Raw genomic sequence first — 15,067 nt, 5'->3', positions numbered from 1 at the left:
CTAAACACAGTGCCCTGGACGTGCACCAACTGTGATTTGTGGTGGTACCCAACAGCATCCCACACCATAAAGCCTTGAGTTGGAGCTGTTTGTCTTGTGATGTGACTCCCTCTGCGGCGAACCAAAATGTGGCCATCATGCATACACCATTGCTGGCTACCATTCGTCAAATGTAGGGGGAGAAGTGGGAGACGTGCATGTAGCCCGTGCCTGCGACACCAAGAAGAAACGTCCTTATGCCGCGACATGTGGTATGCATTGTCTTGTTGGAAAACAACGTCTGGGATGTTGTGCAGAAAGGGGGCGGCTACGGGTCGCAGGATGTCATTCACGGAGGTCACAGTGCCCTGGACACGAACCAATTATAATTTGTGGTTGCACCCAATAGTATCCCACAGCAAAAGGCCTCGAGTTGGCGCTGTTTGTCTTGTGCAAAGCAGTGCAGCTTCCCGTGACTGCAGTGAACCAAAATGCGGCTATAATTTCCAAACAAACAGAACCTGAGTTTGCCCATAAACACTATCTGATGCCATCACTGTACAAATGGTTCAAATGGCTCTGAGCACTACGGGACTTAACATCTGAGGTCATCAGTCCCCTGGAACTTAGAACTACTTAAGCCTAAGCAACCTAAGGACATCACACACATCCATGCCCGAGGCAGGATTCGAACCTGCGACCGTAGCAACAGCGCGATTCCAGCCACAACTGCTGGCTGCCATCACTGTCGCCACTGACATCATTCCATACGCCGTTGTCATCTAGCACGTTTCTGCACATTCGTCATAGGTAGCCGGGGAAAGAGACGAAGCGGACGTAACCCATGCCGTCATAAATGGCTACGGACTGTCACCCCAGATAGCGTACGATGTGTTACGCTGTTCCACTGTTGCGCCACAGCCGAGGTGGACGCAGATCTGTCCTGCAGTGCTATTCCGATGAGGTGTCGATCTTCTCGGGGGGTGGTATGGCTGGTGCGACCTGACCCATCTCGGTGTGGTCTACGGCCTGCCCTCAACCATTCCACATACGGCCGTTTCACTGCCGAAACACTTCGTCCCACCACACGAGCAGATTCCGCGGATGGATGCATCACTTTCTCACGTGCCATTAATGCACCCTCTTTCAAACATTGTTGCCTGGAAGGACCGCCGGCCGATGTGGCCGACCGGTTCTAGGCGCTATAGCCTGGAACTGCGCGACCGCTACGGTCTTAGGTTCGAATCCTGCCTCGGGCATGGCTGTGTGTGATGTCCTTAGGTTTATTAGGTTTAAGTAGTTCTAAGTTCTAGGGGACTGATGACCTCAGAAGTTAAGTCCCATAGTGCTCAGAGCCATTTGAACCATTTTTTTTCTGGAACGACCAAACGGGGAACTTTCAATAGACGCCACATTGGGCCAATTGCGCGCCGGTGATGATGATGAAAGGATGATAATGACCACGTAACAAGCAGTCCATGAGCCCTGGCGGGGAATCGAACCTGGGCACGGTAGGCAAACACGTTACCACTGGATAAATTATAGTATGCGATTGCACTCCACAGCTTTGAAAAATGACGTCATATCTAAGGCAAAGACGCTACTTATAGGCAATTTATGAAAGCAGAGGATCATACACATAAACAAGTGAATATAACATACGATAAAATTACAATCACATTCATGCAGTTATTTAATTAGTCATGAATTATATAGAAACGAACTGAAGATGACGAAAATAACTAACGTAAGAACAAGAATTAGAAACTAATTTTCATGTCTGGTAAGAAGTATTGTCGTAATTCATGTGACTAGAAAAGGACAGACAACTTTTAAATTGCATTGTAGTAAAGCGCATGGTGAAGTCATACTATTATACAGGGTGTAAATTTTAAGTTGACAAACCAGAATGACTTGAAAAATAAGATTCACATGAAAAAATGTGTAGAATCAAAAGTTTATTATTTTCGTGTGGGACCTGCTGGCGCTAAAATTAGCCCGCCACCGCACCCCCATTTTTTTTTTATTGCAGAATCAGATTCTACATAAAAAACTACGTACATTTTGACTTAATCATTTGTTTTGATTCTTGGTAGTTGGCGCTGTAATTCAAGAAAGTCGACATTCTCATTTTTGCGTGGAAAGTGGTCACGGATAAATAAAACTAACTTATTTACTTCTTAAAGTTTGATTCGCTAAAACTAAAGCTGTCCCTCTCTCCCAATAAGGTGGGGTTTGAGAGAGAGGAAGTATAGTTTTACAAATGCTGACCCAAATAATAATTTTTTTCCGCAGATCGTTTGCAAAACTGTCTACTGAAATGGACAGCAAACACAAACTCATTATTTTACGAGTAGTTTACTCTTCTGCAACGTATGTAGCTTTATTTGTCTGAACTTTAGGTACTTCGATACAGGTAAACGTAACTTATGTGCGGGTGCCATCAACAAAACTAGTTGATCCCTCCAGGAAGGGTAATGAAAAAAAAAGGACATGCGTCTTTGGTCCCTCAAACGTAGACACTTCAACAGAGCTCTTAAGGCGTTGGCGATTCGCGACCCTCTACAGTTCCTAAAATGAAATTTGGCCACTCGTCTTATAGTGACTCAAGTCTCAGTTCTTTTTATTTATTTACACGTCTAGTTCCGTAGGACCAAATTGAGGAGCCAGTCTCCACGGCCATGGAACGCAACGCGTCAGTACATCAAATTACAACACAAAAGTAATAACAGATAAAATGAAATGTTTATGAACCAGAAAATGGTTCAAATGGCTCTGAGAACTACGGGACTTAAATCTCAGGTCATCAGTCCCCTAGAACGTAGAACTACTTAAAACTAACTAAGCTAAGGACATCACACACATCCATGCCCGACGCAGGATTCGAACCTGCGACCGTAGCGAGTCGAGCCAGAAGTTTAACTAAATACAATCAACAATATAGCATAAGAATCAGCTTAATTTTTCAAGGAACTCCTCAACGGAATAGAAGGACTGACCCATTAGGAAACTCTTCAGTTTCGATTTGAAAGTCCGTGGATTACTGCTAATATTTTTGAATTCTAGTGGTAGGTTATTGAAAATGAATGCCCAAGAGTTAAGGAAGTGCAATCCAAATGCAGACTGGATTTCTGCCAACTATTAACTGAGAGAAAGCTGCTAATTCTTGGGAATAAGCTGATATCGTTAACAAGAAACGACAGTATAGAATAAATATATCTTGAGAGACCAATGTCAAAATATCCAGACTAGTGAACAGAGGTCGACAAGAGGTTCGTATACTTACACCACTTATTGCCGAAGTGTCCATTTCTGAGCCAAAAATATCCCTTTAGAATGGGAAGAATCACCCCAAAATATAACACCATACGACATGCACGAATGAAAATAAGCGAAATAGACAAATTTTCGTGTCGAATGATCACTCACTTCAGATACCGTTCGAATAGTAAAAATGGCAGCATTAAGTCTTTCAACAAGATTCTGAACGTGGGCTTTCCACGACATCTTAATATCTGTCTGAACACCTAGAAATTTGAACTGTTCAGTTTCACTAACCATATGCCCGTTCTTTAAAACGTCGGGTTTTGTTGAATTGTGTGTCAGAAACTGTAAAATCTGGGTGTTGCTGTGATTTAATGTTAGTTTATTTTCTACAAGCCATAAACTTACGTCATGAACTGCACTATTTGAAACAGAGCCAATGTTGTACACAACATCCTTTACTACCAAGATAGTGTGATCAGGAAACAGAAACACAGGGTGTACATAAAGTCGGGGAACACTTATTTATTGCACAAGAACCAAACATTGTACAGATGTCATACATATTGCATTTTGAAGAGAAACTCGGAAAGTTTTTTTTGTTTTTTTTTATGCGAATCATGAGTGACCTGGCAGTCGTCAGTACGGTAATCGAATTCTTGCCATAGCCGTCCCAGCATGGTACAAGCAACTCGTCGTAACGAATTTGTTGTGCCAGTGGTAAATGGCCTTCCTTGTTGGTGTCTGGCTGGTGTTATGCTCTCCATTAAACCTTGCTATTCTGTGATTAGTCTCCCGGGGATTATCGCAATTATGCTGTAAACCTCTCTCTCTCTAGAATGAGATTTTCACTCTGCAGCGGAGTGTGCGCTGATATGAAAATTCCTGGCAGATTAAAACTGTGTGCCCGACCGTGAATCGAACTCGGGACCTTTGCCTTGGTAGAGCACTTGCCCGCGAAAGGCAAAGGTCCCGAGTTCGAGTCTCGGTCGGGCACACAGTTTTAATCTGCCAGGAAGTTTCTCTCTCTCTCTCTCTCTGCGAGTGGCAGCGGCAGTGTGTATCGATATTCGCACCCTTGTACTATCTTTGGCCTCGCGCTTATAGTTTCCGTCTAGGCCGTATGCAGGCAGTTAGTGGGTTCCTGTGGAGCAGCGAGGAAGTCTCCGTGGCGCGTGTCTGGCCGGGGCAGCTGGCGGCGTCCACGCAAGGTCGGAGTGTGAGCGGCTGTTCCCACTGCTACGAGGTCCGTGGCTCACTGATCCCCGACACGAAAGCTGAGTCTTTACTTAATCTACCAGCCAGCCCCAAATGTTCACATTGTGTCATCTGAATTTCGCTGTGGGCTGTTGGGACATTCCCGCGAGCAACGTGTGTTTTCAAGTTGGCGAAATTCTAGCCGCCCTCTTGTGCAGTTTAGCTTGACCTGATTATTTTTGAATGGAAGTACACCAGCGGAATCTTCTGCCGTGTGGCCGTTATCGTTCAGGTTACCTGCCCTGGCCATTGACGTAAATTCAGGCAGTGTCTTTTCCCCGTCGTGTTGTGGGTGTCCAGCACGGTGTGTAGTTTGACAGCCGAATGTGTAATTCGTTGTGGGCGCCGATACCTTCTCCGTTGTTCCATCGAACTCCCTGTTGTGTGCTGGTCGGGTGGAGTGGAAGCCATCCTGTCGCTTGGTCCGTTCGCTGTCTGTCGGTGGGGTTGCCGTCGGATTGAGAATTGTTGAGCTGACTGCCTGTCTCATCTAAGCGAGAGTTAGTGTTTCAGTTCCAGGCCGAGCCTTGGAAACTTCTGAGCGCCGTTTGATGTGCTGCCTTTTCCTAGTTGTCGTTGTTTGTTTATGTATGGCTTCTAGCCTATTTTAAAACTAAAGTTGTTTTGGCAATAAGGCGTGAGATTGTTTGGGCCTTCAGCCTAATTTAGAGAAGTGTTTTGAGACGAGTCCTTCTGCCTGTTAAAATTCGAATTCTTGTTTTTGAGTCTTAAGTGATTGCCCTTCAGCCGGTTTTAAATTAGAGTTGTTTTTCCCTTGAGGAGTGACATTGAATGGGGCATTTAGCCGGGAATTAACGCCTAAAATTACTGTTTGGCTTGCTCTGTTTTTAATCTTTCCTTACTCTTGTATGTTGTTGTAGTTGTGGTCTTCAGTCCTGAGACTGGTTTGATGCAGCTCTCCATGCTACTCTATCCTGTGCGAGCTTCTTCATCTCCCAGTACCTACTGCAGCCTACATCCTTCTGAATCTGCTTAGTGTATTCATCTCTTGGTCTCCCTCTACGATTTTTACCCTCCACGCTGCCCTCTCATACTAAATTGGTGATCCCTTGATGCCTCAGAACATGTCCTACCAACCGATCCCTTCTTCTAGTCAAGTTGTGCCACAAACTCCTCCCCAATTCTATTCAACACTTCCTCATTAGTTATATGATCTACCCATCTAATCTTCAGCATTCTTCTGTACCATCACATTTCGAAATCTTCTATTCTCTTCTTCTCTAAACTATTTATCGCCCATGTTTCACTTCCATACATGGCTACACTCCATACATATACTTTCAGAAACGACTTCCTGACACTTATATCTATACTCGGTGTTAACAAATTTCACTTCTTCAGAAACGGTTTCCTTGCCATTGCCAGTCTACATTTTATATCCTATCTTCTTCGATCATCATCAGTTATTTTGCTCCCCAAATAGCAAAACTCATTTACTACTTTGAGTGTCTCATTTCCTAATCTAATTCCCTCAGCATCATCCGAATTAATTCGACTACATTCCATTATCCTCGTTTTGATTTTGTTGCTTCATCTTATATCCTCCTATCAAGACGCCGTCTCTTCTGTTCAACTGCTTTTCCAAGTCCTTTGCTGTCTCTGACAGAATTACAATGTCATCGGCGAACCTTAAAGTTTTTATTTCTTCTCCATGGATTTTAATACCTACTCCGAACTTTTCTTTTGTTTCCTTTACTGCTTGCACAATATACAGACTGAACAACATCGGGGAGAGGCTACAACCCTGTCTCACTCCCTTCCCAACCACTGCTTCCCTTTGATGTCCCTCGACTCTTACAACTGCCATCTGCTTTCTATACAAATTGTAAATAGCTTTTCGCTCCCTGTATTTTACCCCTGCCACCTTCAGAATTTGAAAGAGAGTATTCCAGTCAACACTGTCAAAGACTTTCTCAAAGTCTACAAATGCTAGGAACGTAGGTTTGCCTTTCCTTAATCTAGCTTCTAAGATAAGTCGTAAGGTCAGTATTGCCTCACGTGTTCCAACATTTCTACGGAATCCAAACTGATCGTCCCCGAGGTCGGCTTCTACCAGTTTTTCCATTCGTCTGTAAAGAATTCGCGTTAGTATTTTGCAGCCGTGACTTATTAAACTGATAGTTCGGTAATTTTCACATCTGTCAACACCTGCTCTCTTTGGGATTGGAATTATTATATTCTTCTTGAAGTCTGAGAGTATTTCGCCTGTCTTATACATCTTGCTCACCAGATGGTAGAGTTTTGTCATGACTGGCTCTCCCAAGGCCGTCAGTAGTTCTAATGGAATGTTGTCTACTCCCGGGGCCTTGTTTCGACTTAGGTCTTGCAGTGCTCTGTCAGTCTCTTCACGCAGTATCTATCATATCTCCTATTTCATCTACATCCTCTTCCATTTCCATAATATTGCCCTCAAGAACATCGCCCCTGTATAGACCCTCTATATACTCCTTCCACATTTCTGCTATCCCGTCTTTGCTTGCAAGGGGAGGCCGCCAATTGTGAAATTCGGATTCGGTTCATACTGCGCATAATAAACGCTCATGGCCAGAGGTGTAATGTGGCAAAGCACCAAGATGCACTTCTCAGCCGTTTTCGAGAAAATGAACAGTTAAAAGAAACTGTTTCGATGAAATACTCTCTACGATTAATAGTTTTCCACAGCGTCGTGGCGCAGCGGTAAGCGCTCTGGTTCGTAATCCGAAGGTCGCCGGATCGATCACGCGCCATGCAATTTTTGTTATTGTTAGTTTTTTGTAATTCAAATATATATATATACTTACTTACTTACTTATCGCGAATGGACCCAGAAGGATCACGCAAAGCTTTCTGACGTCGTTTCTTCCATACTTCTTTCATTCGTTCTCCATGTTTACTTTTCCTTTCTTCTGTCCATTTTGTTCCTGGTCTCTTTAGTGCTTCCTTCTCCGACAATACAATCCACTTTTCCACCTTATTTCTAAAAGTTTTGACATCTTGAAGTTCAATATTTGCTTTTTGTAAATCTAATTTTACTTGGCTAATCCATGGTGTTGTTGATTTGACTTTTTCTATGTAAGTGAGAATTCTGTTGGTGAGTCGTGTGGGGTGAAGCCTAGTGACATGTCCATAAAATTTTAATCTTCGCCTTCTTATGTCTGCTGCCAGGTTTGATATAGTTTCTGTGGTTCTTCTTGATTGTATCCGGTATCCTTCTTCTGTTAATTTTGGACCTAAAATCTTTCTCATAATTTTGTGTTCTTCTTTTAGTATTTTTTCTAAATCACATTTTGTGTGGAGTGTGAGCGTTTCACTAGCATATAGTGCTGCTGGCTTAATTACTGCGCAGTAGTGTCTGATTTTTGTGTTCGAGGAGATGCATTTTTTATTGTATATTTCATGTGTCATACCATATGCTCTCTTCACTTTCTGTTGTCTGATCTTCTGTGCAACTTTCTCTCCTCCGGTTGGCTCCAAAATTTCACCTAGGTATTTAAAATGTTTTACTCTATTTATTTTTCCATATTTTGTGTTCAAACTGTGTATATGGAATTTCGTACAGAAAAATTCTGTCTTTTGAAACGAAATTTGTAAACCTACTTTATCCGCGCATTCCTTAAGGATCTGTATTTGTTTGGTGGGGATTTCTTCATCATCTGCAAGTATGGCCAAGTCGTCCGCGAATGCTAAACAAGATATCTCCACGTTGTCTTTGGTTCTACCAAGATGGATTGGTTTCCAGTAGGATTGATTTTTTAATTCTTTTTCCCATTCCTTAATGACTTTATCCAGGACTATATTAAACAGAAGTGGAGATAGCCCGTCACCTTGACGTACTCCAGTTTTTATGAGAAAAGGTTCAGAGATTTCTCCCCTGAATTTAACTTTAGATACAGTGTCTGTCAGTGATTCTTTGATAAGCCTTAGTGTTTTGGAGTCAAGTCCAAGTTCCTCTAAAATGTTAAACAAAGATTGCCGGTCAATTGAGTCATAGGCTTTCTTAAAATCTACAAATGTACAAATTATGGGGGCATTTCTAATTGCTTGTGTCTGTATGTGTGGATGGATATGTGCGTGTGTGCGAGTGTATACCTGTCCTTTTTTCCCCCTAAGGTAAGTCTTTCCGCTCTCGGGATTGGAATGACTCCTTACCCTCTCCCTTAAAACCCACTTCCTTTCGTCTTCCCCTCTCCTTCCCTCTTTCCTGATGAGGCAACAGTTTGTTGCGAAAGCTTGAATTTTGTGTGTATGTTTGTGTTTGTTTGTGTGTCTATCGACCTGCCAGCGCTTTCGTTCGGTAAGTCTGAATTGCTTATGCATGGTGGTGAAGGCGTATCGCTCTCCAACTGTACAGCCTCCATTTTTCCGTTTTTTTAACAGGGTGTACCAAAGCTCTCCCGTCCGCACTGATTTTCGACGATGTTGCAAGTTGCGCTAGGGACCGTATCTACCTTCTTTCGAAGTTAGCAGGCAACTACGCTGTTATGCGGCGGCTCGTTTCGGCCCACTCAGCATCTGTCCTTCAAGTGTAACGAGCGAGTAACGGAGTTTATATTTCATACCTGCCGCAGCGAATTTGTGTTCGTGGGGTCTCATTTCTAATTCGATCGTTTAACTTACGTTATACGTATTCGTTTAGGAATATCGTTTGTACGTCTTCCGTTAACTATACGTGGTTAACATTATGAAGACAATTAATAACATTTGTGAAACACAACTTTGTTTGCGGAAAACATAATGATGTTCGAAGTCGCCAGTTTTTCCACGACAAACGACTTTCAACAACTTATTATATGCATAATTGTTGCAACTGATTGCCAGGAAAAAAAAAATATATATATATATATACACACACACATCTGAATTACAAAAAACAAATACTAAAAAAAAAAACTTGCATCGCGCGAGATTCGATCCGGCGACCTTCGGATGACGAACCCGAGCGCTTACCGCTGCGCCACGACGCTGTGGAAAATTATTAATCGTTGAGAGTATTTCACCGCAACGGTTTCTTTTAACTGTCGGTTTTCTCGACAACGGCTGAGAAGTGCATCTTGGTGCTTTGCCACATTACACCTCTGGCCATGAGCTTTTATTATGCGCAGTATGAATCGAATCTGAATTTCACGTTTGGCGGCCTTCCCTTGTTAGAACTGGGTTTCCATCTGAGCTCTTGAAATTCATACAAGTGGCTCTCTTTTCTCCAAAGGTCTCTTTAATTTTCCTGTAGGCAGTATCTATCTTACCCCTAGTGGGATACGCCTCTTGTAATGTTTGTCAAATGAGTAAAGTAGTATGTTGGAGTGCAACTGACAGCCACTCATTTTGACCCCTTTCCACAAATGAAACTATCTGTCCTGTTTGCAGGTATAGCAGGGGATCTCACAGGACAGTCGCAAACTTATGTGGCCCTATGGCTTAGTGTGAATCGTTCTGTTGCTTCTCACATGTGATGACAGTGTACCCAGACCAAAACTGTATCCTAGAGACCAGGGCAGGCCGGACCAGGCGTTACTTCACAAAGAGTGAACCGCTATTTGACTGTAAAGGCACGACATAAACGTTGTACTACTGCAAGGCAACTGGCATATGACCTTTTAGCATCCACTCGACGTGCTGTATCGAGGCTAACAGTGTACAGAAAGCTTCGGCAGAGTGGCCTCTGTTATCGGAGACCTGGTGTCTGTCTACCTCTGACGCATCTTCATAGAAGTAACGTCCAGAGTGGAGCTGGTTCAAATGGCTCTGAGCACTACGGGACTTAACTTCTGAGGTCATCCTAACTAACCAAAGGACATCAGACACATCCATGCCCGAGGCAGGATTCGAACCTGCGACCGTAGCGGTCGCGCGGTTCCAAACTGTAGCGGCTAGAACCGCCCGGCCACTCCGGCCGGCCCACCATGTTGAATAATGCTTTTCGTGCAGCCACAGGACGTCGTGTTACGACTCAAACTGTGCACTATATGCTGCATGATGGGCAACTTCACTCCCGACGTCCGTGGCGAGATCCATCTTTGCAACCACGACACCATGCAGCGCGGTACAGATGGGCCCAACAACATGGCGAATGGACCGCTCAGTATTGGCATCACGTACTCTTCACCGATGAGTGGCACATACGCGTTCGACGAGACAATCGTCGGACTCGTGTTTGGAGGCAACCCGATCAGGCTCAATACCTTTAGACAAGCTGTCCAGCGAGTGCAGCAAGGTGGAGGTTCCCTGCTGTTTTGGGCTGGCATTATGTGGGGCCGACGTACGCCGCTGGTGTTCATGGAAGGCACCAAACGGCTGAACGGTACGTGAATGCCATCCTCCGACCGATAGTGTAACCAACCATCTTGTGAATGACTTCATTCAGGATAATGACATTGCTCGACTAGAGTGGCCACTATATTCTCCAGACATGAACCCTACCGAACATGCCTGCGATGGATTGAAAAGGGCTGTTTATGGACGACGTGATCCACCAACCACTCTATGCCGAATCGCCGTTGAGCAATGGGATAACCTGGACCAACAGTGCCTTGATGAACTTGTGGATAGTATGCCACGACGAATACAAGCATGTATCAGTGGAAGGGGACGTGCTACTGGGTATTAGAGGTACCGGTATGTACAGCAGTCTGAACGACCACCTCTGAAGGTCCCCCTGTATGGTGGTACAACCTGCAATGTGTGGTTTTCATGAGCAGTAAAAAGGGTGGAAGTGATGTTTATGTTGATCTCTATTCCAATTTTGTGTACAGGTTGCGGAACTCTCGGAACCGAGGTGATTCAAAACTTTTTTTGATGTGTGTAACAGGATGACAAACTACCCCTGAAGTGCAGGAAAGTAGCGTCCCGCCGATGTATAGGTGAACAGCTGCTGTGAGGGACGTTAAGGATGAGGAAACATACCAACCTTTGGGACTGGCTGGCACCTGCGTTCATGTTCGAGAATGGATTTCTCGCTGTCTTCTCAGACACCTGCAGCTGTTCTTAAAACTGAGCGTGTGTTTCGTAATGAGAACATTTAGCGACTTCCAAGAAACTGTAAACGTAATCTGAATCGGTTTCTTATGAGTGGTAAATTTACCCCTTTAATTATTTTTTATTGTACACTGACCTACAGAATTTTACCTGACAAATACAACGCAGACTTAACCTCTTCAAAATATACAAGCGCAACACAATCTGACTGCTATACATTCACAACATGACTTCGAATAATTAACACAAATGAATGGCCCTGAATTGCAAGAAATCCTACCAATAATACAAATACAAAAAAATATGAAATTAAAGAAATATGAAACTGCCTCTAATTTATCCCACCAGGCATCCCGGGAAGGCATGCCAGTCCCCACTACGAATCCGCCCGGCGGATTAGTGTCGAGGTCCGGTGTGGCGGCCAGCCTGTGGATGGTTTTTAGGTGGTTTTCCATCTGCCTCGGCGAATGCCGTCTGGTTCCCCTTATTCTGCCTCAGTTACAATGTGTCAGTGATTGCTGCGCAGACACCATCTCCATGTACACGTACTCCATAATTACTTTGCCACGGAAACATTTGGGGCTACACTCGTCTGGTATGAGATGTTCCCAGAGAGGAGGAGGGGGGGGGGGGGGGCGCACAGGGGGCCGAACAACGCAATAACCCTGGGTTCGGTGTGGGGCGGCGGTGGGGTGGGTGGACTACTGTAGCCTTTTGTGGGGTTGTGAACCACTGAGGGCTACAGCAGGACGAAGCCTCTCCGTCGTTTCTAGGTCCCCAGTTTCAATACACAATACACGTCCAATGCTGTTAATTGCCTAAACTCGTTCCAGTCCAAACCCCATTCTTTTTTCATAAGTCACTTACCTCACAGAAAATCTTAATAACGCGAACTACAGCGATTTACAGCAAGTAACAACAACAGCCAGCTAAATAAAAAGATTCTAACTACTGTAGACTCTAACTACTAGGAGGCATATTGTTAGCGAAAGAGATTTTGTTGAAGAGCAAACAATGTATTTAGAAAATTTTACCTTATTCATGTGACACCCAGTTCCAAAAATTATATAGTTGTCAATAATTCCACTGCCCAAAAATTATCAACCATCCATCCGTCCTCATACATTTCCTTGGGTATTTTCTTATAAACACATCATTTCATCTCGCTTTACAATACATGTCCTGAAACTTCCTGGCAGATTAAAACTGTGTGCCGGACCGAGACTCGAACTCGGGACCTTTGCCTTTCGCGGGCAAGTGCTCTACCAACTGAGCTGTGAGGACGGGGTGTGAGTCGTGCTTCGGTAGCTCAGTTGGTAGAGCACTTGCCCGTGAAAGGCAAAGGTCCCGAGTTCGAGTCTCGGTCCGGCACACAGTTTTAATCTGCCAGGAAGTTTCATATCAGCGCACACTCCGCTGCAGAGTGAAAATCTCATTCTAGAATACATGTCCTACCAACACAGTCTCCACTAACAATAAGAACATCATGTCCATACACTTCCCTGTCCACTCGGTAACTGCTAGTCCGTCGAACCACAGAATCTCCTGCCGAGGGCGCAGAGTGCTGTCAGCGATATTAACACGCGATCTCGATCACTTAAAGAGTCGGTGGTGTGGTCGTTACTGGTTCTACCTAATATGAGACTCGCTTAAGTAATTAAAAGATTAATGAAGTAGTATGTCAAAAAATGGTAAACAATGTGTTTTTTTTCTCCTGTAGGCTCTCGCAGTCACCGGCCGCACTCGCTTTCTGCTTACCATTTGGCTGGAGAACGGGGCAATCCCCTGGAGCTGGAACGACTGCTGCCTACGAGATCGACGGCGACTCTTCCAGCGAAGAAACCGTGAGTACCTGCCGCAAACATCTGTCTGCAGTGTCTTTTGGTCTGTTACTCGTCGTTAGAGCACAAAGGAACGACCTACTTACCGGTGTACTCGATGTCTCTCTCTCTCTCTCTCTCTCTCTCTCTCTCTCTCTCTCTCTCTCTCTCTCTCTCTTTTTTTTTTTCTCTCTCGTGAATCGGTAAAGACGGAACCCGTATACGATCGCATTCTTGTCAGTCCGTCTGTCAGACTGTTGAAAACTCTTGGTCGACGTACCAAGTTGCAATCTATGTCACATGTTACATTCTACGGTCCCTTGTTGATGGTAAACATAGAAGCTCCTAATGTACTGCAATCGAAAGATACGACCATTTACGTCACATACACTATCTAATCAAAAGTATCCGGACACCCCCAAAAAACATAAGTTCTTCATATTAGGTGCATTGTGCTGCCACCTATTGCCAGGTACTCCACATCAACGACCTGAATAGTCATTACACATCGCGAGAGAGCAGAATGGGGCGCTCCACGGAACTCATGGACTTCGAACGTGGTCAGGTGATTGGGTGTCACTTGTGTCATACGTCTTTGTCTAACAATCCCTAGGTCTGCTGTTTCCGATGTGATGGTGGAGTAGAAACGTGAAGGGACACGTACAGCACAAAATCGTACAGCGCGGCTTCGTGTGTTGACTAACAGAGATCACCGACAGTTGAAGAGGGTCGTAATGTGTAATAAGCAGACACCTATCCAGACCATCACACAGGAATTCCAAACTGCATCAGGATCCACTGCAAGTGCTATGACAGTTAGGCGGGAGGTGAGAAAACTTGGATTTCACGGTCGAGCGGCTGCTCATAGCCACACATCACACCGGAAACGCCAAACTACGCTTCGCTTGGTGTAAGAAGCGTAAACATTGGACGGGGGTGACGAATCACGGTACACAATGTGCCGATCCGATGGCAGGGTGTGGGTAAGGCGAATGCCCGGTGAACGTCATCTCCCAGCGTGTGTAGTGCCAACAGTAAAATTCGGAGGTGGTTCTGTTGTGGTGCGGTCGTGGCGCTTGCAACCCTTGTTGTTTTGCGTGTCACTTTCACAACACAGGGCTACAATTATGTTTTAAGCATCTTCTTGCTTCCCACTGTTGAAGAGTAATTCAGGGACGGCGATTGGATCTTACAACACGATCGAGCACCTGTTCGTAATGCACGCCTGTGTCGGAATGGCTACACGACAGTCTTCTTGTGGTCTTCGGTCCTGAGACTGGTTCGATGCAGCTCTCCATGCTACACTATCCTGTGCAAGTTTCTACATCTCCCAGTACCTACTGCAGCCTACATCCTTCTGAATCTGTTTAGTGTATTCATCTCTTGGTCTCCCTCTACGATTTTTACCCTCCACGCCACCCTCCAATACTAAATTTGTGATCCCTTGTTGCCTCAGAACATGTCCTACCAACTGGTCCCTCCTTCTCGTCAAGTTGTGCCACAAACTCCTCTTCTTCCCGATTCTATTCAATACCTCCTCATTAGTTATGTAATCTGCCAATCTAATCTTCAGCATTCTTCTGTAGCACCACATTTCGAAAGCTTCTATTCTCTTCCTGTCCAAACTATTTATCGTCCATGTTTCACTTCCATACATGGCTACACTCCATACAAATACTTTCAGAAGCGCCTTCCTGACACTTAAATCTATACTCGATGTTAACAAATTTCTCTTCTTCAGAAACGCTTTCCTTGCCATTGCCAGTCTACATTTT

The 15,067-nt window shown here is 44.5% G+C and overlaps 1 protein-coding gene across 1 annotated transcript in view; it reads left to right on the top strand.

Annotated features, from left to right (window-relative positions):
* The window catches only part of LOC126426524 (uncharacterized), an 804,696-nt gene that overhangs the window by 157,635 nt on the left and 631,994 nt on the right, over positions 1-15,067 (top strand). Inside the window, exon 3 of the mRNA XM_050088428.1 lies at positions 13,193-13,316. Coding sequence (XP_049944385.1) covers positions 13,193-13,316 — 124 coding nt within the window. The remainder of the gene's footprint in view (positions 1-13,192; positions 13,317-15,067) is intronic.

This window comes from Schistocerca serialis, chromosome 11 (assembly GCF_023864345.2).
Source record: "Schistocerca serialis cubense isolate TAMUIC-IGC-003099 chromosome 11, iqSchSeri2.2, whole genome shotgun sequence".
Lineage (NCBI taxonomy): Eukaryota > Metazoa > Arthropoda > Insecta > Orthoptera > Acrididae > Schistocerca > Schistocerca serialis.
This window is presented reverse-complemented; position numbering and strand designations above follow the sequence as displayed.